The following is a 24,928-nucleotide window of genomic DNA, read 5'->3' as shown; positions in this document are numbered from 1 at the left end:
GTTGTTTAGTCGTTGAGTCGTGTTCGACTCTTCATGACCCCATGGACCAGAGCTCGCCAGGCCCTCCTGTCTTCCACTGCCTCCCGCAGTTTGGTCAAACTCATGCTGGTAGCTTCAAGAACACTGTCCAACCATCTCGTCCTCTGTCGTCCCCTTCTCCTTGTGCCCTCCATCTTTCCCAACATCGGGGTCTTTTCCAGGGAGTTTTCTCATGAGGTGGCCAAAGTATTGGAGCCTCAGCTTCAGGATCTGTCCTTCCAGTGAGCACTCAGGGCTGATTTCCTTCAGAATGGAGAGGTTTGATCTTCTTGCAGTCCATGGGACTCTCAAGAGTCTCCTCCAGCACCATAATTCAAAAGCATCCATTCTTCGGCAATCAGCCTTCTCTATGGTCCAGCTCTCACTTCCAACCATCACTACTGGGAAAACCATAGCTTTAACAATACGGACCTTTGTTGGCAAGGTGATGTCTCTGCTTTTTAAGATGCTGTCTAGGTTTGCCATTGCTTTTCTCCCAAGAAACAGGCGTCTTTTGATTTTGTGACTGCTGTCACCATCTTCAGTGATCATGGAGCCCAAGAAAGTAAAATCTCTCACTGCCTCCATTTCTTCCCCAAGATATTAAAAACATAAAAGATCAAACATTAAAAACTTCCCTAAACAGGGCTGCCTTCAGAGGAAGGAAATAGCTTATTCACACATTTTCTCCCACAATATTGCATTGCAGGGGGCTGGACTGGATGACCCTCCGGGTCCCTTTGGACTGTACGATTCTGATTCTATGATTGTAAGATGGCCGACAAACATGAATGGCTTTAAAAGAAGATTCGACAAATTCATGGAGGATAAGTCTGTGCCTATCAATGCCTGTGTTCTCCCTCCACTGTCAGAGTCCATACAGTATATACTCCCAAATTCCTGGGAATCGCATGTGGGGAGTCCTGCTGTGCTCACATCCTGCTTTCTAGATGTAGCCAGTTGGCAACTGTGAAAACAGGATGCTGGTCTCTCCAACCTTAAACCTAATCCAGCAGGGTTTATACTGACATGGAAGTAAACCCTGCAGAGCAGATTAAGGCTTTTGCCCTCTCTTGCCACCTTTCATCCTGTCCACAATGGCAGGGGGGGGGGGGGAAGGATCAGAATCCACCTCTCCCTAACCCGTTCATCCTGTCTTCAGCCATAGCAGATGTGCATGGATGCCATGTTGGCACCTGCCTGTCTCAAGAGACAATGGAGTGTGCCTCTGGGGGTGAAGTTAAAACTGCTGCAATAGTGACCTCCATGGGGTAGTGTGTCTGGAGGTCCTGAGCTACCCAGACAACAAGGTCTCCCATCTCAGCCTCACTGATGTGGTCCAAAGGAAAGCAAGACGTTTGGCACCAGCTTGGCTGCAGGAATTGCCAGAAAGACATGTTTCCGAGCACAATTCAAAGTGTTGGTGCTGACCTTTAAAGCCCTAAACGGCCTCGGTCCAGTATACCTGAAGGAGCGTCTCCACCTCCATTGTTCAGCCCGGACACTAAGGTCCAGCGCCGAGGGCCTTCTGGCAGTTCCCTCGCTGCAAGAAGTCAAGTTACAGGGAACCAGGCAGAGGGCCTTCTCAGTAGTGGCACCTGCCCTGTGGAACGCCCTCCCACCAGATGTCAAAGAGAAAAATAACTACCAAACTTTTAGAAGACATCTGAAGGCAGCCCTGTTTAGGGAAGCTTTTAATGTTTAATAGGTTATTGTATTTTAGTGTTCTGTTGGAAGCTGCCCAGAGTGGCTGGGGAAACCCAGCCAGATGGGTGAGGTATAAATAATAAATTATTATTATTATTACAAGGTGCCATCTAACCGTCTTAGGGACGCTGCTCGGGATTTGTGTAGGGTTTACTCCTGAGCCCTTTCTTCTCCCCAAGATAACCTGCATGGCAGTAAAAGTTAACATTTCCAGGGGGTGAGAGATCTGAAGGATGTGTTTGGTGGAAGTGGAATGAGCATCATTTGAACCTTTCTGGAGAGATTTGAAGAGTTTTATTAGTTAATATATATAGTTTCCAGCAATTCCCCTCCCACCCCAGTAACACAGCTTCAGAAGGGGTAGATTCTGCTGCTACTGCTGTTGTGAACATCTGAATACGGTGGTACCTCGGGTTACATACGCTTCAGGTTACAGACTCCACTAACCCAGTAATAGTACCTCGGGTTGAGAACTTTGCTTCAGGATGAGAACAGAAATCATGCAGCGGCAGCAGGAGGCCCCATTAGCTAAAGTGGTGCTTCAGGTTAAGAACAGACCTCCAGAACGAATTAAGTACTTAACCCGAGGTACCACTGTAATAGGATCGTATCCCCATCTCTTTCTTTTTCCTCTGGGCTGCTACCTGTGTGCTGTTTCATGGCAGGGCTGCAATCACTACCAAATAGCCTTGGGCCTCTCCTTTCCTAAACGTTTCTCCTTTCCTAAACATTTCCTGAAAAGCCTTCAGCATTGACTGAATCTTCCAGCCTTGCTCTGCTACCAGAATGAAATCTGAAGGTTGCAGTCCCATACTCACTTGCCTTAGAGTAAAACTGCTGGACTGCTTTCTGAGTAAATAGTTATAGAAAGGGTAGAGGAGCCTTTTTTGTCGAGGAAAAGTAGCAATGACTACCATCGTAGATCTCCTGCTCTGGAGTGTAAGACCTGAACCAATGTATTCAAATTACAGGAAAGATACAGTGGTACCTCGCAAGACGAATGCCTCGTAAGACGAAAAATTCGCAAGACGAAAGAGTTTTTCGTTTTTTGAGTTGCTTTGCAAGACGAATTTCCCTATGGGCTTGCTTCGCAAGACAAAAACGTCTTGCAAGTTTGTTTCCTTTTTCTTAAAACCGTTAATACCCAGGGTGCATTGCTTGAAGAGGTGCAGTTGCGACTGGTGTGGTAGCCTTTTTTGAGGTTTTCCAAAACTTCTTTTGCAGCCATTTGGTGAGTTAAACTTTTAAAACTTTTTTTTGGGTTTTTTGGATTGGGGTGTTTTCTAGGAGGTTTGGTGCTATTGAATTTTTTGGATGTGAAGCACTGATTATTATTTTTTTGGGTTTGCGAAGGTAGGAACTGGGCTGCCATGGGGCCCAAGAAGACTGCTGCTGCAGAGGCCGGTGAGAGGAAGAAGGAGAAGAAAGAACTAAGGGACACTTGCCAGAAGTGGAAAGATGTGCAGGCTTTTGCACAGTGGCACCACCCTGACAAGGGCCTGACACGTGGCCTTGTGAACACTTTTGATACGAGGGTCATGTCGCCTTTCAGGGAGGTGCTGAAAAGGCGGATGAAGCAGCAGACCATGGACAAGTTCTTCAGCAAGAAGCAAAGAGTGGAAGAGGAACCTTCTTCGAGTTGTCCCCCAGAGTCTTAGAAAATGTATAAAATTCCTTCCAGTAGCACCTTAAAGACCAACTAAGTTAGTTCTTGGTATGAGCTTTCGTGTGCATGCACACTTCTTCAGATACTTCTTCAGGTATGTGAAGAAGTGTGCATGCACACGAAAGCTCATACCAAGAACTAACTTAGTTGGTCTTTAAGGTGCTACTGGAAGGAATTTTTTTTGTTTTGACTATGGCAGACCAACACGGCTACCTATCTGTAATTAGAAAATGTATGTACAGTTCTGTACACTTTGGTGATTTTTAAACTTTTTTTGACCATAGGAACGCATTAATTGATTTTCAATCCATTTCTATGGGAATCCGTGCTTCGCAAGACGAAAAATTCGCAAGATGGAAAAACTCGCAGAACGAATTAATTTCGTCTTGCGAGGTACCACTGTATTCTGACAAAACATCAGGAAGAACTTTCTGACGGTTAGAGCTGTTTTGACAGTGCAACAGTGTCCTTCGGGAAGTGATGGACTTTCCTTCCTGGGAGGTTTATAAGCAGAGGTTGGGTGGCCATCTGTCATAATAATAAAGATTTTTTTAAAGTGTTGATTGTCATCTGTCTTGGATGTTTTAGTTGAAATTCCTGCATTGCAGGGAGTTGGACTAGATGACCCTCGGGTTCCCGGCCAACTTACAATTAATTGATTCTAACTTTAGGTAAGGGACGCGGGTGGCGCTGTGGGTTAAACCACAAAGAATAGGACTTGCCGATCAGGTCAGCGGTTTGAATCCCCGCAACGGGGTGAGCTCCCGTGGCTCGGTCCCTGCTCCTGCCAACCTAGCAGTTCGAAAGCACGTCAAAGTGCAAGTAGATAAATAGGTACCGCTCCGGTGGGAAGGTAAACGGCGTTTCTGTGCGCTGCTCTGGTTCGCAAGAAACGGCTTATTCATGCTGGCCACAGGTGCTGCTCCGGGCGCCTTGGAAGATGGCCGACAATACCATCTCTCCGGCTCACACGAGGTAATTTAGGGGCTGATTATGGGAGTACATCAGCCTCCCGTTTTCTTCCTAAGGGATGGGAAGATGCTGCCTCGCCCGCGGTTGCCCATAAATCACCCCCAAGTTCAAAAGAAGTAGGGGGTGGGGGCACCGGACGGAAAGCCCTCAAGTGAGTTCTGGATCTCCTGGAAGCTTCTTCCAAGAGCGAAACTAGCTGCATTGCTTAAGATAAAATAATTGGAGGAAGTAAATGCACATGTTTCGAGCGAAGTAAAGGGTGTATTATCTGCTAATTAAATCTACCACTGAGAAGACAAGAGTGATGAGATGGAATGAACAGAAGATTACATCAAAGAATTACAGCTATGTCAGTATGTTGAAATGGAACGGAAAGGGGGGGGGCTTTCTTTTTCAATATGATTTACCTGACAACCCCTCCCCTAGAAGAACCGTCACATGATTGATAGCAAGTGAGATTGGAAATAAACTGTGTGGAAATAAAAATATTAACTAAAGGCTTTGTTTTGTGGAAGACTTGGAAAGAACGAAAGGCTTTCCTGTGGCGCAGTTATTATTGGGATCCACCATTATGAGACAGACTTTGTTGCCAGATTTACAGTCAAAGCGGGAGGCGAGCCACTGTTTTGCTATCATGTTTGGATTGTATATCTGAATGGACAAAAACTCCCCTGGAAAGACTGATTTATGGTGCAACTGGTCTGGGAAAATTAAGGAGCAGACGCTTATACTGTATTTCATTGGAACTGACAAAAATGGCACCAGCCGCTTGAACAGGACTTTTGGATCAGCGTGAGAAGAATTACGGGAGAGCATTACAAAAGTTCACACAGAAAAATAAATAATGCTTGCTTCAACTCGCCTGTGGAAACAACTTGGATGTTATTAAGAAGAAAAATGATAACAACAAGGAGATGGGAAGATGGGACTTGTGAATATCAAAGCAGCAGAAATATGAGATGATTAGACCCTTACTGAACTCGAAGCATGGGTACTCCCCAACAAAAATTTAAAATTCGGCTAAATATTTGGAGTTTAAATTCTATAGCTTAAATTCTCTTGATGCTTGTTTTTTTGAGAAGGGCCTCTTACGGTCACAAAGCAATGATTTTCAGTGCAGCTCCATAACACTGATTGCGCCCTCACACTGCCCCTTTTCGTGTGGGGATTTGGATCCAGAAAAGGAGCAGAGAAAAGGTTAAGCAGAATCCCACCCACCCGCTGCGCCACCCTTAGGTGTGCTCAGCCTTCACCTGCTTCATGACTCCAACTTGCATGAGAAGGCAGGATGGAGCTGCAGAAAACAGGAAGTGGTCCTTCAACCGGCCAGGACATCTCACTATCACAGACAGATCCAGTCTCCTGCTGTGGAGTCAAGAGTGGCCCTGGGATGGCAGAGAGAGGAGGGGAAGGGGCCAGGGACAGAAGGAATGGCAGGGCTTCAGATGCTCCCTTGGACCCCTCCCCTGACACCAAGGGGAGCTCCTCTTCTGGGGCTGAAAGCATTGGGGTGGTTTGATTTTATCAGTATTGCAAGGAAGCATAGAAGGAAAGGTAAAGAACACCTATACGGTTTATTAAAGTATCTGTGATTTTCCTCCTGTGTGAGTTCGTTGATGTCTTCTAAATGCTCCATAGTGACTGTAGCTCTTTCCACATTCAATACATTTTAATGGTTTCTCCCCTGTGTGAGTTTGTTGGTGTCTTCTAAGTGATCCACTATCACTGAAGCTCTTTCCACATTCAATACATTTAAATGGTTTTTCCCCTGTATGAGTTTGTTGGTGTATTCTAAGTGATCCACTTGTACTGAAGCTCTTTCCACATTCCATACATTGAAACGGTTTCTCCCCTGTATGAGTTCGTTGGTGTATTCTAAGTGATCCACTTGTACTGAAGCTCTTTCCACATTCCATACATTGAAACGGTTTCTCCCCTGTGTGAGTTCGCTGATGTATTCTAAGTTCCCCAGTGGTACTGAAGCTTTTTTCACATTCCATACATTGAAATGGTTTCTCCCCTGTGTGAGTTCGTTGGTGTCTTCTAAGTGCTCCACTTATGCTAAAACTCTTTCCACATTCAATACATCTAAATGGTTTCTCCCCTGTGTGAGTTCGTTGGTGTATTCTAAGTGCTGCATTTTGATGGCAGCTCTTTCCACATTCCATACATTGAAACGGTTTCTCCCCTGTGTGAGTTTGTTGGTGTCTTCTAAGTGATCCACTATCACTGAAGCTCTTTCCACATTCAATACATTTAAATGGTTTTTCCCCTGTGTGAGTTTGTTGGTGTATTCTAAGTTTCCCACTTGTACTGAAGCTCTTTCCACATTCAATACATTTAAATGGTTTTTCCCCTGTGTGAGTTTGTTGGTGTATTCTAAGTTTCCCACTTGTACTGAAGCTCTTTCCACATTCAACACATATAAATGGTTTCTCCCCTGTATGAGTTTGTTGGTGTATTCTAAGTGTGTCATTTCGAGTGAAGCTCTTTCCACATTCAATACATCTAAATGGTTTCTCCCCCGTGTGAGTTTGTTGGTGTATTCTAAGTGCTCTGCTTATGCTAAAACTCTTTCCACATTCAATGCATCTAAATGGTTTCTCCCCTGTGTGAGTTCGTTGGTGTACTCTAAGTGTTTGACTTTCATTGAAGCTCTTTTCACATTCAATGCATTTAAATGGTTTCTCCCCTGTGTGAGTTCGTTGGTGTATTCTAAGTTTCCCACTTGTACTGAAGCTCTTTCCACATTCAATACATTCAAATGGTTTCTCCCCTGTGTGAGTTCGTTGGTGTATTCTAAGTTTCCAACTTGTACTGAAGCTCTTTCCACATTCAACACATTTAAATGGTTTCTCCCCTGTGTGAGTTCGTTGGTGTACTCTAAGTGTTTGACTTTCATTGAAGCTCTTTTCACATTCAATGCATTTAAATGGTTTCTCCCCTGTGTGAGTTCGTTGGTGTATTCTAAGTTTCCCACTTGTACTGAAGCTCTTTCCACATTCAACACATTTAAATGGTTTCTCCCCTGTGTGAGTTCGTTGGTGTACTCTAAGTGTTTGACTTTCATTGAAGCTCTTTTCACATTCAATGCATTTAAATGGTTTCTCCCCTGTGTGAGTTCGTTGGTGTATTCTAAGTTTCCAACTTGTACTGAAGCTCTTTCCACATTCAACACATATAAATGGTTTCTCCCCTGTATGAGTTTGTTGGTGTATTCTAAGTGTATCATTTCGAGTGAAGCTCTTTCCACATTCAATACATTCAAATGGTTTCTCCCCTGTGTGAGTTCGTTGGTGTATTCTAAGATTTCCACTTTCACTGAAGCTCTTTCCACATGCCGTACATTCAAATAGTTTCTCTCCTTTGTGACTTTTTTGTTGTATCCTCAATTTCTTTGTTTCCCCCCATAAATTCACATGTGGCTTCATAGAATTCTGACTTTCATCTTCCTCACCTGTTTGGGAGTCTGGGAGGAAAGAGAATCCTGTTAGACTTTCAAGAAAGACAAAAAGGGAACTGAATACATGTCAATCCCAATCTGTACCTTCTCTCATTGTAACACCTTCATTCTCCAATATCCTCTCTAGGTCCCAAATTTTACATAAGCTGACGAGATAGTGGCAAGAGCAGCACATGATCACTCCATTCAAACCTAATAAAGCACCATCGTTTTATAATACAGATCTATGGTGGAATTGGCTTATTAGACACATCTATTTTTTCTTTCTGAAGTGAAGAAATGATCTCAGGCTCAAGTAACAGTATTTCCCTTGTGAAATAAATAAAACTTAAGTGCTACATGTAACTGTAAAAATATTGCAATATATTGGAACCTAAGAAGAGCCTGCTGGATCAGGCAAAGGCCCACCTAGTCCAGCATCCACTTCTCACAGAGGCCAACCAGATGCCTGTGGGAAACCGGCAAGCAGGATTGGAGCACAAGAGTCTTCTCTGCCTTCCTGTGCTTTCCAGAAACTAGTATTAAGAAGGATTATTGCCTAGGACCGCGAGGGCAGAGCAGAGACGTCAGTCTTATCCTTTTCTTCAAGCTATCCATGTTGCTGTCCGTCACTGTCTCCTGCAGGATGGATTTCATAGATGAACTACACTTCTGTTGATTCATCTTTTGCAGCCCTTAAAAGCTGATAAATGTATTATTGCCTAAGCTTCTGTGGGACTTAGTGGACTCTTGACCAGGAAAGCTGGTGCCACTATAAACCTCTGAGTCTCTTTCTTGGCTTTGTGTACTTATTTTGAAATTTGCACCAAGGTTGTACCACAGTGTCTCCATGGAAGCTTAGGGACGGACAAAATTACAGGGTGTCAGCTCCGTGAATCTCAAGCCTCTCGTGCCTCCGCTGACAGAGCCTGAGAACGCAAGAGATGTGATTCAGTTGGAATGTGAAGCAGGGGAGGAGCAGCCAAGCTGCAGCAGGAGGAAAGAACAAGGAGCAGGAAGAGGGGGTGCCGACGGGGGGGGCACAGACTGTTATTTCCAGTTTGAGCTCTGACACAGAGCCCCCGAAATAGCCTGTCCAAAAAATCGTAGGCTCGTGAGAATGTGCGAGAAGAGGGGAAAAGAAAGCGAAAGTGGGGGCTTCTTTGCTGGAGGACTCGGCAACTGCAAGCTGGGATGAACAGGCCGAAGACTGAGCTCCACAGTGATTTATGAGTTTGAGCAATAAACCTGAGATAATTACTACTGGAGTTGTCTCGCGTCTGTGCGGGAGAACCAAGCCATTACACAGGAGCGCTATAAATTATTATCCCACTCCCTCCCTCTCACAAACAACCCCAGTCTCTAAAATTTACACAACTTGCTTATAATACCAGACACTCTTGGACTTTATATGCCCAATCCTAAGTGTAGAGCCTCCAGCCACAGGAATTGTGTATCATGATAACGGGTCCTTTGTCCCTTAAGCCCACCAAACTGGGGAGGTGCATGCATTTATTGTGTTTTGATGCTGGTGGAATGTATCATTCTGACGCTGTCTATAAAAAATAAGAGTAATAGAAACAATTTAAATACATTAATTATAAATAATTATGGGAAGCATTTCCATTCCCCTTCACCCATTTTTCAGGATTGGTGTGCAACATCATTATCATCAATTATTCCTGCCGTGGAAATAACACCTAAGATTTCAAAGCCTGGAGGAAGAAAATCTGCCCCCACTACTTTAGGAAAAGTATTCAAGAAACAAAGAGCTGCTCCGGAGAAGGCCTCACCCGTTCCTTCTTCCTGTCAGGAACTTCCTTCCATTTGTCTCCTCTCCATCTTTTCCTCTTTCTCCCTCCACCATCTATCCCTGTCCCCATCTCCTCTCCCCTGGAACTCACCAGATTTCTCCAAGGGTCCTGGGAGGGAATGCTCAGAGGTTGTGGGGAGGGATGCGGGAGAGAGCCTGACCAGGTCACCCGTCCATCTTCCTCCTTCCATCCTGGCCAGGATTGCAGGTTCAGTCTCAGCTAGGTTTGCAGGTTCAGCTTCCTGAGGAGCGCAGAATCCAGAGCAAGTTGCAACCTCCTGGGAGGGAGGGAAGAAGAAGAAGCCAAGGGAGTCTGAGAGCCCCTGCAGGGATTCTCCTGCCCAAGACATTCTGCTGCCTCTGGAGAAGCCCCAGCTGGGCATCCCCTTCCCAAGAGCCCCCACCCATTTTCAAACACCTTTGGCAATTCCTTTCACCTGCCTGTCCCACCTCCCTTCCTAAGGCTGGCACGGTATGCACATTAGTGGCCTGAGAGCAGATCCCTTGGAACTTAAGAGTTAATCTGCAAAGGACTGCTCTGAACACATGGGTGACCCTTGCATGGAGAAGAAGGAAGCCCCTTGCTTGCATCAGGACCCCCTGGGAGAGGAGGGGGATCTGCCCACTGCTCCCTCTGCCCTCTCTGCCTCCTCCTCTGCCCTCCTGCCCTGCAAACACCTTTGCTCTTGTTCCTCAGGGGAGAGAGGCAGGAAGAGCCTTCAAACCCATCCCTTTCCTCCTCTGCAGCCCAATGAGAGAGGAAGGAGCTGCAGCGCCTGGTTCACTTCAGATACACACATGGTAAACACTGGGATTGTGAATGAACACGTCCTCCGCCTTCCATGCGGTGGGAGTGGGGGGATTAAAAGCGGTGAGGAGACCCCCCCTCCAGTCCTTTTGGGAAACAGGAGCTTTGGCCAGGAGTAAACAACTTATATGGCAAGTTCACAAGAACTTTGGAGCACTGCTTGCTCGTACTGTGGGTGTTCTGTGTGTGTTTGGACCTAGAGGACAACATACACGTTTACACCACGTGATTTCTTAAAGAGGGCACTTCTTTAAAACCTATTTTTACTGCTATTCTTTCCAATTCTATACTGCCCTTCCTCCAAAGATCACAGGGCAGCTTACAATAGAAAAACACAGAGATGCCTAGCAGAGTAGAAAATAAAAACGACAACCCCCCCCCCCAATACAGTTGTGAAGTCTATAGATTGTTTAATGAGCCAAACGCCTGGGAGAAGAGCAATGCTTTCACTTGGTGCCTAAGGAAGGAAGGAAGGAAGCCGGACACTGAGGCTGGGGTATAAATATTAAAATTAAAATTAATACTATTATTAAGGCGATCCTGGCCAACAATGCCCACCCCTCTCCCCTTACCTGTCTCCTTCCCTGCAACTCCCTTTCCACCAGATCTCTGCAGGAGAAAGCTTCTCCCCCCCCCCTCCCCTCCAGGCCCCCTTTAAGAGAACAGCTCCCTTCCCTCCCTTCTCTTCTCCCCGCCCGGATCTTGTGCAGGGCCGCCTCTCCCCGTCCGGGGGCTTCTCATCCTGGACCCCCTGGCAAAGCCCCTTCCCTCCTTCCCCGCCACTGGCTTTGCACTCACCCGAAATCCCGGGCATCGGGGGCGGGAATGGGAGCCCCGCGTGGGAGGCAGGGAGTGAGGGCGCTTAATTAGGAGGCTTGATTAGGAAGCAGCCCCCTCCTCCGCCTCCACCGGATGCAGCCCCGCTTCCCGCCTCCTCCCCTCCCTCCCTCCTTTGCAAGCCCGGAGATTATCTCTGCTGGTGAAGCCGGAAGTGGAGGCAACTCTGAGGAGGAAGGAGTTTGTTTCCACGCTCAGCCTCTTGTCTGTTATTTGATAATTGGGGGAAGGAAAACCTTGTAGCACCCAAGCAATGGAGATAAGAGGGAGGGAACGTGTGCATAGGGAATATAAACTCATTCTTTGCCCCAGCTGGACTGTGCCTGCTTTGGCTCTCAGCTCTTGCAAGAATATATTGTCCTCACTGCTTCACCAGTTTTGTTCAGATTGCATTTTAAGGAGCGAGTTCAAGGGTCTTGTTATAGGAAAATCCTTGGGCTCACCTGGACTACCAAACAAAGACGCCAGCCAGGAATATAGGAGCAAAACAGCAGCCAGGAGCCCTGATCTTTATTTTTAAAAAACTTGCAACAGGACTTCCGCCCACCACCCGGAAGGAAGCCCAGAATAAAGGGTGGCTCCCACTTTGATCAGTTTTACAGAGATACCCACAACACCCCTAAAATTACATCATGGATACATTACAAATTACATCACAAATTGGGAGGGTCTGGCGACAGAAACCTGAGCATCAGGGCTTGCCCCACGCTTTAACTGACCTCCACCATACACTCATCAAGTGATGCAAGAGATATTTACATGTCCCTGTTTCCCAGCCCAGTTAATCACACCCTTTTGTCTTGATCTGGGTTTGCTATTGTTTCTGGAATGGCTTACCTGTCCCGCACTCATGTATCAGGATGCCAGAGATTATATCACTCAGGCAGAGGGGCTGCTGAGTACATGGGCTCACACTTTAGAGATTATGGCTGCCCTCACTCATGTCCCAAGCTCCTCCCTTGGCAGCCATTTCCTTCCTCAACAGAAGAACGTTGGAATGGTGTAAATCCGACACTCGAGTGATTCTATATGAATTTCTGAAGATTTCCCAGTGAGCCAGTGCATAGATGCATTTATCAGGGAATTGTTATGTGCAGCAGAGGCCCTTTGAATAGGTAGGAAAAACTGTAATGAAGTGTTTTGTGGGGACATTTGCAGAAGTGATTGTGTTGATTTTGGTAGTCGGTGTGTGTGTGTGTGTGTGTGTGTAATTAAATTGTATTGATATAATTTGGAATGACTAATATGATAACGATTGGTTTGTTAATAAAATAATAAAAATTATTTTGTTATTTTGTTAAAAAAACATGAGCTGTTTTTAAATGTCGGGCATCTTTATAATTATTCAGTTCTACAAAGCTATAATGTTCATTGTGAGCTGCTTTGGGACAGAGGTTCTTGCGGGAAAGTGGCATTTGAAGAAATTAAACTAAGCTGTGGTAAACCTGCTGTTGGGACTCAACAGGCCTTTGGGTTTCCTGATGTTCTTAGGTGCTTCTTTCATCCCTGCAGGATTTAATTACTGAATGATAGGGAAAGGACGTTCGCAATAAGGTCTTGCCATCTGCAATGAGACACGACTGTGGCCCGGTGCCCTCCCCTTCCTTTCGCACCAGATAAAAAGCACACACATCTCCTAATATTCCTCGTTGCCAACTAATAATGGCAGTAAATGCCAAGAAACTGGAGATCTCTAAAAGCAGACAGGTGACTTTATTTTATTGTTCAGCCATTTGCTCCTCCATGGATGCCCAGGGAGACGGTACTCCCCACCCTCTAAGCCAATGTATACATCATCATCATCATCATCATTTATTATTTGTACTCCGCCCATGTGAGTGGGTTGCCCCAGCCACTCTGGGCGGCCTCCAACAGAATATAAAAATACAATGAAACTTCAGATATTAAAAACTTCCCGATACGGAGCTGCCTTCAGATTTCTCCGGAAAGTCGTGCAGTTGTTTATCTTTCTGACCTCTGAGGGGAGGGCATTCCACAGGGCAGGGGCCACTACTGAGAAGGCCCAATGCTTGGTTCCCTATAGCTTCACTTTTCACAGTGACGGAACCACCTGAAGGCCCTCCACGGAGCTGGACCTCCATGCCCAGGCTGAACGATGCGAGTGGAGCCGCTCCTTCAGGTATACAGGGCCGATGGCTTCTTGCATGCGAGAGGAGGCTTGACTTCTGAGTGAAGCCCTTTCCGCACTCTAGGCACTTGTATGGCTTCACCCCAGTGTGGGTTCTCTCGTGCTTGAGAAGGTTGGAGCGATGGCTGAAGCTCTTCTCGCAGATCGAGCAATTAAACGGTTTCTCCCTTGTGTGCGTCCTGTGATGAACGACAAAGGCCGACTTGTCCCGGAAGCTTTTGGGACAGTCCGGGCACTGGAAGGGTTTTTCTCCCGTGTGGATCTTCTCGTGCTGAACCAGGCCGGCGTTCTGAGAGAAGCATTTCCCACACTCGGCACACTTGTACGGCTTCTCGCCCGTGTGGGCTCGCTTGTGTTTCATGAGGGACGAGCTTTCGACAAAGCTCTTATCGCACACCGTACACTTGTAGGGCTTCTCTCCCGTGTGGAGCCTCTCGTGCGTGAGGAGGTTCGTGCGGTGACGGAAACGCTTGCCACACCCAGAGCACGGGTACGGTTTCTCCTCGGTGTGGATTCTCCGGTGCACGACAAAAGCCGACCTGTTCCTGAAGCTTTTGGGACAGTCGGGACATTGGTGCGGTTTCTCTCCCGTGTGGATTCTCTGGTGTCGGTTAAGGTCAAATCTCTGCCGGAAGCTTTTCCCGCAGTCTGGGCAATGGTAGGGCCTCTCTCCCGTGTGGATTCTCAGATGAGCCGCAAGCCCGCTGTGCCCTCTGAAGCTCTGTCCGCAATCTGGGCAAACAAAGGGCTTCTCTTGCCTGTGGGTTCTCTCATGTGCCGTAAGATGCGATTGCTGGCTGAAGTTCTTCCCGCAATCTGAGCAACTGAAGCGGTTCTCCCCGCTGTGGATTCTCTGATGTGCAACTAGGACATTCCTACTGCAGAAGCTCTTCCCACAGTCGGAGCAGATGTAGGGTTTCTCTCCGGAGTGCATTTTCTGGTGTTCGGTGAGCTCCGCCTTGCAGCGAAAGGACTTTCCGCACTCAGCGCATGTCTCACCCTTGAGGAACCTTTGCTGGACTGGCATGGCAGGGAGCTGGAAAGGAATGGATTTGCCTTCTTCATTATGGGGGTGAGTTTCCTGCTGGTTTTCGGATGCTTCTCCCCAGTAAGGATAACGGGAAACTGTCTGTTCTCCTCTCCCTGGCATCATCCAACGCGGTTCAGCTCCTTCAGAATTGATTGGCAGATTCTTCTTCCAACATGCCCTCTCATTGTCTGTTGGAAAAAACAGAGGATCCTTACAAAGGAAGATTTCCCTTCACCAGGATAACATTACACAGCTTGGATAACATTACACAGCAAAGAAGGGGTTTGGGGCCCAGTTATCAAAGATCCTGCTTGCTAGTGCATCTATAAGGTCAGTTAGATTACCTGGCTGTGAGTCTTGAAGGCTGCTCCCTGCAAAGCCCTTTCCACCAGGCCTAGGGGGCGGGGCCCACACTCCCCAGCTCTACTAAAGAGGCTCCTGGTGAGAACCAGAGGGACACTGCTATGCCTGACAACAAACCCTAACAGTTGGATTCTTTTGCCCCATCTTTTTGTGCCTGCCAAACAGCCATGTCATGCTTATGAAAATATTTTATTCTCTTGTTAATTATGCTGTTTTAAATGTGCATTTAATATTTTACTTTACTAGTAATGGTTTTTTAAAAAATGTTTAAGTTTTTACTTTGTTAACTTTCTTTGTGTTAAATATGTATTCTGTACTTCACCTCCTTTCTAATGTTTCATTTTATTATCTTTAAGATCATATTTTAGTTTTCTGTTAATTATGTTGCTTTGGCTGCGTACTCTATATTTGACTTTCTTCAAATTGTTTTATTGATGTTTTAATATTCTGTAAACTGCTTTGAGATTTTTCTTAAAAATATAAAGCTGTATAGAAATGAAAGAAATCATAATGATAATCAAAATAATTGGTGTGCACTAGATCTGTGGGCAGAGCCTTTTTTGTGGTGGCCCCTCATTTGCACAACCTGCTCCGCAAGAGAACTCCCTCCAGCCAAAGACTCCTTACCCAGCCAAGGGGCATCAGCAGCCGAATCCTCCACTTTGGTGAGCGGCCACTCACCAGAGTCTGACAGAGCCCCGTCAGCCTCAGGGGAATCATCTGCTTTCTCCTTGAAGGGCCAGAGGACCTGAAACAGCAGAAAGAACAAGACAAAGAAATGGGTGCGAATCGCCTGAGATTCAGGGGTGGGGAACCTCTGGAGCTTTTCCAGATGCTACAGTACTCTAATTCTCATCAGCCCCCAGCCAGCATGGCCAATGGTCAGGGGAGTGGGAGTCCAGCAACATCTGGAGGGCCAAGGACTCCCTGCCTTTGACTGGGTCAGGCCATTGGCCCATCTTTCACAGTATTGCCTACACTGACCGGCAGCAGCTCTTCAGAATCTCAAGTAGACTTTCTTCAGGCAAAGGCTGTCCTCTGCGCTGTCTTTGAAGGGGGATGCATTAAACCAGCTGGGGCAGAATGTGGCAGCCCATCTCAAGACAGGGACTGGAGCACAGGAATCCATCACTCCTGTGTCCACATAGCTTCTCTCCAACCAACACAGACTGCCTGTTCACAGCAGTGGAAGCTGGTCTGTTAGGGCAGAGAGTGCGCTGCCCACCATCCTTAGTCTTCCCCCAGCAAGTGGCGTTCTAAGGTACACTGCCTCAGAACCTGGAGGTTCTACTTTGCCAATACAGCCAACCCCTGCTGATTCGGCCAGATCCCATTTTCGAACCATCTAGGGCAAGCATAGGCAAACTCGGCTCTCCAGATGTTTTTGACCTTCAACTCCCATGATCCCTAGCTAGCAGGACCACTGGGTCAAGGATGATGGGAATTGTAGTCCCAAGACATCTGGAGGGCCCAGTTTGCCTATATCGGATCTAAAGGAACAGTCAGTCCAATGCATATTTACAGCCAGCGTAAACTGCCCCAATAGCTAGCCCTATGGGCTCCTTGCCACTGTTTGTTTTGTTCTTCCCAGGACTGATCTCCTGCCCTCTCACCTGTTGTATTTCGTGCTCGTTCTCTTGCTGCCTCTCCAGGAAATCCTCCGCCAGGCCGACTGCCTGACCGCAAGTCTCCGGCCCGCCTTCCCTGACCCAGGTCTGCATCTCTGGGGGCAGGACAGCCAGGAACTGCTCCAGGATCACCAGCTCCAGCATCTGCTCCTTGGTGCGCCTCTCCGGCTGCAGCCACCGATGGCAGAGCCTCCACAGCATCCCACAGAGATCTCGCGGCCCCTCGGCCTCCTGGTAGAGGAACTGCCTGAAGCACAGGCGCTCCACCTCCTGGCTGGGAGCCTCCTTCTTCACTTCCCCACGATCCAGGGCCAATATGCTGTGGGTGGGCTGGGAGACGTCTCCTCCAGGGCCGGGCAGGTGGCGGATCACCTTGCCTCGCCCAGTGTCTGATCGCCCCTCAAAGGAAGCCTGAGCGTCCCTTGGGCCATTGCTGGCCAGCTGCAGGTTTCCTGGTTCAGACTGTGGAGATCTCACAACCTTCAGGAGCCCCTGACACTGAGCTTCCCAGCACTCCTCCTGAGGCACTTCCTCGGGTTCCTGCTTAATGTGCTCTGTTATGGTCCCTTCCCACAATTCCTTGAGGCTCTCTGAGCGGAGGGCCAAGGGGCCTGTTCCTGCAGCCTCCTCTGGTTCAGACTCTGATGCCTCCTCCTTCACTGTGTCCTCCAGCAGGACATCTCGGGGGACAGCCCAGACAGCTGCATTCCTGCGTTTGGACGCCATCACCTCTCTTAACTCCGGGGCTTGGCAGGGGTCACTCACACACTGCTATCCCATGTTTCTGGGTGATATAAACGGCCAGGTCCAGATTGTTTATAAGGCCCGGTGCCTCTGCAAGGAAAGAGAATCAGTGGGAGCTGCAGCGAAAAGTTGCATTGTGGAACACTCCTGTTCAGGATACTCCATTCCATTCTCTGCCCCCATGTTTTTCATCCCACCAATCATCAGTCAGTATTCAGTGGATAGTAAGCATGCTCAGTCCTCAGAGAACTGTAGCTCTGTGAGGGGCATAGGGGGTCTCCTCTCAGCACTCTTAACAAACTACAGTTCCCAGGATTCTTTGGGGGAAGCCATGACAGTTTAAAGTGGAATTACATTGCGCTAAATGCATAGTGCCGATGGCCCCCTTATTACAGCCCTTTCACACGGGAGTCCAGTCCTGGTTTCCCACTGCGCTTTCTCACATTCAGAAGCTGTTTGTTTCATTGCTGCAGGGCAGGAGAAGGAGTTGTTACTGCTACTATTTCTAATCAACTGGCAATCAAGGAGCCTTAGAGACTCTTAGTCATCTACTGCAAACCCCCCCCCCCAATCATAGAATAGAATCATAGAGTTGGAAGAGACCACAAGGGCCATCGAGTCCAACCCCCTGCCAAGCATCTGACTTCTGGCCACCCCTGACATAATGTCCCTGAAGACAGATCAAGCAAGACATAGCCATGATGAAGAATAGTCCTTGATAGACTTCATGTTTAAAAGGGGTGGGGGGTGGGATAGAGAAATCCACAGAGGATGTTCTAAAACTCATCACAGCTCCGCGGAACCTGCATGTTCAGGAGCAGTTCACCTGCAAAATGCTGGAGGCAGAGAGCAGCAAGAGGTTTGCTGCTGCCTTGCTGCCTCTGAGCATCCCAGAGAGGTCTGGCTGCCCAGGTCTGGCTGGGAGCAGGAGGCTGGTCTGGGAGGGGTCTGTCTGATCCAGCAGATCCCTAAAGCAAACCTTCCTATTCCAGGCGAGCTCTCTGCTCCTGCCTCAAGGCGCTTCTCACTTACCGGATTCCCTCCCCGGAGCTGAAAAATCTCTTTTTCCAGCCTCTACTTTGCAGCAAAGAAAAGCACCATAGAGTCGCTAAGGGGGAGAAAAGGAAGAGGAGGGCCTTCAATAGTCAGAACCATTTCCGTCCGAAGTGCCGCTCTAGGAATCCGACTCTCTCAGCTTAACCCTTTGTGACAACCAGAGCACAGAGGGGCTTTCCTTTGTATTTTTTAAATATCCCTCGCCTGTGCCAAATTGGAAGCATCAGGGTTGGTCTGACAGTGCAAATAAAAACCTAAGTGCGCATGCATTTTAGGGGCTGTAGTTCGGTGGCAGAGCATATGCTTGACATGCAAAAGGTCCCCTTGGTATCGGCCACTTAAAAGGAGAAGAGAAGGACCTTTCTGTGCTGGAGACCCGAGAGAGCCGCTGCCAGCCCGTGCAGGCAATACTGGCCTTGGTAACAAATAGGCTAACCTCTGGTACGGAGCAGCTTCGCGGGCAAACACCTTGCTAGCTGTGCGCATAGAAAAAGAGAGTTAGCAGAGTCAGGCCAATGGCCCATCGAGTCCAGCATCCTTTTCTCACAGTGGCCAACTAGATGCCTGTGGGAAACCAGCAACCAGGATCTGGCCTCAAGAGCCCCCTCCTCTCCTGTGGCTTCCAGCAATTGGACCCCTTACTCTGTGGAGTTTGGGCACAGAGGCGAGATTTGAACTGAGGTCTTCGCCCTGAGCTCTTCCATTGCAAAGATTTGATTTGCTAATTATGGTATTTATTTCTCACCTTTATTTCTTCAAGAAGTAGTGTTCATGGTTCTCCCCCTCTTCAATTGATCCCCAATACAGGTAGGCTAGGCTGAGAGGCAGTTGCCTGTCCAGCTTCCTGGCCCAGGAGGGATTTGAACTCAGGTCTCCCCCGGTCCTAGTCCAGCACCCTTAAATACTACATCACATTGGCTCTCGTGTGTAGGCATCATATATTAAAAGCACATTCTCCTTCCCCCCGAAAAAAAACAAAAACATAAGAACTGTAGTGTAAGGGCGCCGGGTGCCGGGCAAACTACAGTTCCCAATATGGAACTGGATTTGCCTCGTTGCAATTCGGCTTAAGGGTTAAAGTGTGCGAGTTTGCACCCCTAGAAAAGCGAATTGGCAGGAAGGAAAGATCTGCAAAGGGGCTGAAGTCATTTCCTGCCCCTCCTCTTTTAGGGAGAGGGTCGTGTGTGTGGTTTTAGGGGTGTTGCTGTTCATTGAATTGTTTCGTGGTGGAGATCAGCGCCTGCGGAGCCTGTTTGCTCAAAGAGGATTTAGGAGAGAAGAGCCGAGGCGGGGAAGCAGGAAGGCAAAAGTGGGGTTTTTCATGGAATAATATGCAAAGGGATGATGACTAGGAAGACTTCTTAGTTTGTGGATCCTGAACAGCAGGATATTGCAAGCAAGCAAGCAAGCTGTGCAGTCAGTGATTTATCTTGCTTGTCATTTTTATAAAATGTTCTTACTTCTGTTCAAGTTATAAAAAGGTTTTATCCTGTTTTTCAAGATCCTCAAAGGTTTTGTGTTGCCGATAGGGCTGCATTGTATTATTATTATTATTATTATTATTATTATTATTCCCAGGCACCCTCAAGATCTGAGGAGAGCTGGTCGGGGGTTCCAAACTTGCGAAAGGTGCACTTATTTCTTGACACCTCACACGTGTGTTTTTGGAACCCATCCAGTTTTCAGTGCCCAAAATCTGTTTAAATTATTTTTAATTCCTGATTTTAAACGGTTGTAACCCATAGCTGTCAACGTTTCCCTTTTATTAAGGGAAATTCCCTTATTCCGAATAGGATTCCTCACAAGAAAAGGGAAAAGTTGACAGCTATGTTGTAACCTATCCTGCCACTGAAGGGATGGCAATAAACAACCACCACCAAAATAATCCTAATAATAATAATATTATTAGTAACAAATGTTTTTCGCCGTTTTTAATTTATGAATTTACTTTTTCTGTAGGCTGCTTTGAGACTTGCCAGTGAAGGGTGGGCAATACATGGGCGATTGAAGTTCAAGATCAGCAGGGACACTTAATCCATGGCGCTGCCTATCGTTCTCCTGCTTCTGAGGACACACACTTCCCTTCCCAACCTAGGAAAGGAAGAACCCAAGAAACACACCGTTTTTAAGGACCATGCGCCAAGATGGTGCTTTTTGCATATGGGGTGGCTTTAAACCTGTTCCAAACTGCCTCATTGAACTTGGCAAGGCTGAGGGCACCCCCTGGTCAAGATGGCTCATTTCTCATAGAATTGTAGAGTTGGAGGGGACCCCAGCGGTCATCCAGCCCAACCCTCTGCAATGCAGAAATCCTGCCCACAGCCATCCCTGGGTGGGCTTGAACCAACAGCCTTCTGGTTAGCAGCCAGGTGCGCTGACCCATTGCCCCACCTCTTACCTCTCTTGGTAATCCCTAACCGTTTCAGGTGTCGGTGCTGTTGATGGACTGGGCCGCTACCTTCCCCGAGGCAGAGGATGCTGCTTCAGACAGTGCACAGAGGCTCGTGTCCCAGGGAGTCAAGCAGGAGGATGGCCAAGATTCGCTGGGTAAGGTGAACGTAGAATCGTAGAGCTAGAAGGGACCCTGGGGTCATCTAGTCCAACCCCCTACAATGCAGGAATCTCAGCTAAAGCACCCATGACAGATGGCCATCCAGCCTGTGCTTAAAGACCTCCAGTGTGTACTTGAGCAGAGAGAAAAGGAGGAGGAGAACCTTTGGGGAGGAGAAGCTTAGTGGTGGAGCATCAAGGCCCAGAACGATGGGGGGTGGAGACACCTGTTCAGGTATACTTGTTCAGGCCTCGGTCCTGTATACCTGAAGGAGCATCTCCAACCCCATCATTCAGCCCGGACACTGAGATCCAGCGCCAAGGGCCTTCTGGTAGTTCCCTCAATGCGAGAAGTGAGGTTACAGGGAACCAGACAAAGGGCCTTCTCGGTAGTGGCACCTGCCCTGTGGAACACCCTCCCTTCAGATGTGAAGGAAATAAGCAGCTATCTTATCTTTAAAAGACATCTGAAGGCAGCCCTGTTTAGGGAAGTTTTTAATAAAAATGTTTTTAACACTTGATTGGGAGCCGCCCAGAGTGGTTGGGGAAACTCAGCCAGATGGGTGGGGTATAAATAATAAATTAGTAGTAGTAGTAGGCCAAGGCCCAGATTATCTGTCAATAGGGAATGCTTGCTTGCTTCTTTTGGGGACTGATGAAATAATATTCCAGTTAACTGGTGTCTCTTCCCCTTGGCTCTCATTTCTTTCTCTGCTCCAGTAGGAGGACGCTGGGAGAGGGAAAACGAAGGCGAACCAGGAGGAGCGTCTACAAAAATGGAAGATCTAGACGTGGATGTCAGCACCAGTACTCAAGATGAAGGCACGAGGCAGCAAGGCAGGAAAACGTCCACCAGAGATAAGCGTGGGAGTCCGTCCAATGCCAGCAAAGATGGGGAGGCGCACGAAACCCCAGCCCAAGTAGATGTGCAGGAGGAAAAGAGAAGGAACAAGTGCCCTGTGTGCGGGAAAATGTTTTGTTCTAAGTCACGCCTTAACGTACACCAGAGAATCCACACCGAGAAGAGGCCCTATCAGTGCTTTGAGTGCGGGAAGGGTTTCAGGCAGAGCGGGCATCTCTCTCAGCACCAGAGGATGCACACGGGAGAAAAACGGTACAAGTGCTTGGAGTGCGGGAAGAGCTTCAGCCAGAGCACCTATTTTATCCTCCACAAAATAACCCACACGGGAGAGAAGCCGTTTACGTGCCTGGAGTGCGGGAAGAGCTTCAGTCACAGCAGGCGGCTGACCATCCACCGCACCATCCACACAGGGGAAAGGCCATACAAGTGCAAGGAGTGTGGGCAGAGCTTCAGCCAGAGCACACACCTTACATCTCACCAGAGAATCCACACCGGGGAGAAACCGTACAAGTGCCAGGAGTGCGGGAAATGCTTCAATCAGAGCACGCACCTCACTTTGCATCGAAGGATCCACACCGGGGAGAAACCGTACCAGTGTCTGGAGTGTGGGAAGTCCTTCAGCCAGAGACCGCACCTTACTTTGCACCAGAGAATCCACACGGAGGAGAAGATGTACAAATGCTCGGAGTGCGGGAAGAGCTTCCATCGGAGCGACCACCTGACCTCGCACATGAGAGTGCACACGGGAGAGAAGCCGTACCAGTGCTCACAGTGCGGGAAGAGCTTTAGCCGAAGCGCAATCCTGACTAAGCATCAGATAACCCACAAAGGTGGAGAAACTCCTGTGGGAACAGATGAAAGCTCTGCCTGAGAATTTCCTGAGAAATTCCGGCCGGTTGTGACGCACTGCTGTTCCAGTTGTGGTGCCGCTCCAGAGAGAGGGTTGACGTGTGATTACACTGTACAGTGGTACCTCGGGTTACAGACGCTTCAGGTTACAGACGCTTCAGGTTACAGACTCCGCTAAGCCAGAAATAGTACCTTGGGTTAAGAACTTTACATCAGGATGAGAACAGAAATCGCGCGGTGGCAGCAGGAGGCCCCATTAGCTAAAGTGTTACCTCAGGTTAAGGAGTTTCAGGTTAAGAACGGACCTCCAGAACGAATTAAGTTCTTAACCCGAGGTACCACTGTATAGCAGCACAATCCTTGGGCATCCTGGATCAAATGGAATGTGCTTCAAATGTCATTCCCGTGTTCTTTACATTAGAGTTGGAGAAACCCATAGCTCTCCTCTGGATCAAGTCCCCTTTAGCCCCAGTCAGCATGGCTGATGGTCGGGAATTATGAGTGTTGTAGCCTAACAACTTCGGAGGGTTCACAGGTTTCCCTATCCTTACTGCAGATCAGCGTTTCCCAAACTTTTTTCAGGCCATTGTTTTGATAAACTTGTGCCCAGTGCCCCACCCTTTCAAACGCATTATTCAGGATAGCAGTTTGCACAACTCCCTTAAGAGATTAACACAATAAAATTCTAAACAGCAGCAATTAAGTGCACATTGATTTAAAATTCAGTTCAAATGACTTGTTGTTGTTTAGTCGTTTAGTCGTGTCCGACTCTTCGTGACCCCAAGGACCAGAGCATGCCAGGCACTCCTGTCTTCCACTGCCTCCCGCAGTTTGGTCAGACTCATATTAGTTGCTTCGAGAACACTGTCCAACCATCTCGTCCTCTGTCGTCCCCTTCTCCTTGTGCCCTCCATCTTTCCCAACATCAGGGTCTTTTCCATTGAGTCTTCTCTTCTCATGAGGTGGCCAAAGTCTTGGAGCCTCAGCTTCAGGATCTGTCCTTCCAGTGAGCACTCAGGGCTGATTTCCTTCAGAATGGAGAGGTTTGATCTTCTTGCAGTCCATGGGACTTTCAAGAGTCTCCTCCAGCACCAGAATTCAAAAGCATCAATTCTTCGGCGATCAGCCTTCTTTATGGTCCAGCTCTCACTTCCATACATCACTACTGGGAAAACCATAGCTTTAACTATACGGACCTTTGTCGACAAGGTGATGTCTCTGCTTTTTAAGATGCTTTTCTAGATTTGTCATTGCTTTTCTCCCAAGAAGCAGGGGTCTTTTAATTTCCTGACTGCTGTCACCATCTGCAGTGATCATGGAGCCCCAGAAAGTAAAATCTCTCACTGCCTCCATTTCTTCCCCTTCTATTTGCCAGGAGGTGATGGGCCCAGTGGCCATGATCTTCGTTTTTTTGATGTTGAGCTTCAGGCCATATTTTGCGCTCTCCTCTTTCACCCTCATTAAAAGGTTCTTTAATTCCTCCTCACTTTCTGCCATCAAGGTTGTTTCATCTGCATATCTGAGGTTGTTGATATTTCTTCCGGCAATCTTAATTCCGGCTTGGGAATGATTTAGTTTAATTCATTTAACAAACTGGTGAACGTGATCCGTTTTGTTGTAGGTTTTTAAACAGGTTGGATGGTTGTCTGTCGTGGATGCTTTAGCTGTGATTCCTGCACAGCAGGGGGTTGGTCTAGATGACCCCTGGGGTCCCTCCAATTCTCCTGTTGCCTCTTAGCCCCCAGCTAGGAAATCCCACCCCCACCCCAGGGGATGGTACTGCCCATTTTGGGAACCACTGATCTCAATTAAAGAACTCACATAGGTGGAAACTCCTGTAAAATGAAAATTGTATGCTCACAGAGCACATTCCCAGCCACGCTCTTTATTAGCCTTTTTCAGTCTAGTTCCCTCCAGATAATTCAGACTATTTTGCTGCCTCTTTCTCTGCAAAAAGTCACCTGGATTTTGAGGGATCCTTTCCTCCTCTCTGTCCCAGTTGGTAGCTTCTATTTTTTTAAAAAAACAACAACCAAAGGGGTTTGTAGATAAGCAGCTAGGGTACTTCTTTCAAGTAGATGGGCTGGTGGAAGTAAAATGTATAAAACTGCCTTATTTCATCCTTTCTTTGTCAAATCATTCCAGTTTTATTAGTTTCAGACTAAGACCTGAGAGATCTGGGTTCACTTAGCCAAGAAAGGGAGGCAAATATTGCCAGCCTACACCCCGGGGTGGTTGTTACGAATAACACAATCACAGTTGTTCAAGACCCTGGAAGGCAGTTCTTGTCACACCAGGGAATGTGTATTCTTCAAATGAATTTTTAAAAGAACGAGGAAGCAAATCCTGCTATTGGTTTTTATTCATTTGTACATTGTTGGTGATATTAATAAAGAAACGAGCCTGTCTTGGGTAGTAAAATGCATGACCAAAA

At 47.5% G+C, this 24,928-nt stretch overlaps 3 protein-coding genes across 7 annotated transcripts; 1 reads left to right on the top strand and 2 right to left on the bottom strand.

The window, feature by feature from the left end:
- Positions 1–3,477: 3,477 nt before the first annotated feature.
- LOC308469469 (uncharacterized protein) lies at positions 3,478–12,546 on the bottom strand. Of its 4 annotated transcripts, none has more exons than XM_080991968.1 (3): positions 12,101–12,546; positions 9,710–9,896; positions 3,478–7,832 (listed from the first exon to the last, which is right to left on the bottom strand). In XM_080991968.1, exons 1-3 carry the CDS (start codon positions 12,113–12,115, stop codon positions 5,941–5,943), a joined length of 2,094 nt encoding a protein of 697 aa, XP_080848094.1. In that variant the 5' UTR covers positions 12,116–12,546; the 3' UTR covers positions 3,478–5,940. The 4 variants fall into 4 exon arrangements, with proteins under 4 accessions (XP_080848094.1, XP_080848096.1, XP_080848095.1 ...); XM_080991970.1 differs by lacking the exon at positions 12,101–12,546 and adding an exon at positions 11,221–11,547; XM_080991969.1 differs by lacking the exon at positions 12,101–12,546 and adding an exon at positions 11,225–11,547.
- A 419-nt stretch (positions 12,547–12,965) lies between these two features.
- Positions 12,966–18,995, bottom strand: LOC308469422 (uncharacterized protein). Of its 2 annotated transcripts, none has more exons than XM_080991868.1 (4): positions 18,979–18,995; positions 16,419–17,267; positions 15,433–15,553; positions 12,966–14,630 (listed from the first exon to the last, which is right to left on the bottom strand). In XM_080991868.1, the coding sequence occupies exons 2-4, from the start codon at positions 17,157–17,159 to the stop codon at positions 13,168–13,170; spliced, it is 2,325 nt and encodes a 774-aa protein (XP_080847994.1). In that variant the 5' UTR covers positions 17,160–17,267; positions 18,979–18,995; the 3' UTR covers positions 12,966–13,167. The 2 variants fall into 2 exon arrangements, with proteins under 2 accessions (XP_080847994.1, XP_080847993.1); XM_080991867.1 differs by lacking the exon at positions 18,979–18,995 and adding an exon at positions 18,210–18,344.
- Positions 18,996–19,384: 389 nt separating this feature from the next.
- Positions 19,385–24,919, top strand: LOC308469942 (uncharacterized protein). The gene is made up of 3 exons (XM_080993074.1): positions 19,385–19,542; positions 20,660–20,780; positions 21,504–24,919. Exons 2-3 carry the CDS (start codon positions 20,675–20,677, stop codon positions 22,514–22,516), a joined length of 1,119 nt encoding a protein of 372 aa, XP_080849200.1. The 5' UTR covers positions 19,385–19,542; positions 20,660–20,674; the 3' UTR covers positions 22,517–24,919.
- Positions 24,920–24,928: the final 9 nt, after the last annotated feature.

The sequence above is a fragment of the Podarcis pityusensis genome (assembly GCF_964106645.2).
Source record: "Podarcis pityusensis genome assembly, chromosome: 2".
NCBI classification, from domain to species: domain Eukaryota; kingdom Metazoa; phylum Chordata; class Lepidosauria; order Squamata; family Lacertidae; genus Podarcis; species Podarcis pityusensis.
Note: the sequence above shows the minus strand (reverse complement) of the source record. Positions and strands in the feature narration are given on the sequence as shown.

What these genes read in the sequence shown, in the direction of transcription:
- LOC308469942 (XM_080993074.1), top strand. Translation starts at nt 20,675, where the DNA reads ATGGACTGGGCCGCTACCTTCCCCGAGGCAGAGGATGCTGCTTCAGAC. An exon ending in GGATGGCCAAGATTCGCTGG is followed by an intron (nt 20,781 to 21,503) that starts GTAAGGTGAACG and finishes TCTCTGCTCCAG; the next exon opens with TAGGAGGACGCTGGGAGAGG.
- LOC308469469 (XM_080991968.1), bottom strand. An exon ending in AGGACCCTTGGAGAAATCTG is followed by an intron (nt 7,833 to 9,709) that starts GTGAGTTCCAGG and finishes CTTTCCTCCCAG; the next exon opens with ACTCCCAAACAGGTGAGGAA.
- LOC308469422 (XM_080991868.1), bottom strand. Translation starts at nt 17,159, where the DNA reads ATGGCGTCCAAACGCAGGAATGCAGCTGTCTGGGCTGTCCCCCGAGAT. An exon ending in ACGAGCACGAAATACAACAG is followed by an intron (nt 15,554 to 16,418) that starts GTGAGAGGGCAG and finishes CTGCTGTTTCAG; the next exon opens with GTCCTCTGGCCCTTCAAGGA. An exon ending in TGCTGATGCCCCTTGGCTGG is followed by an intron (nt 14,631 to 15,432) that starts GTAAGGAGTCTT and finishes TTTTTCCAACAG; the next exon opens with ACAATGAGAGGGCATGTTGG.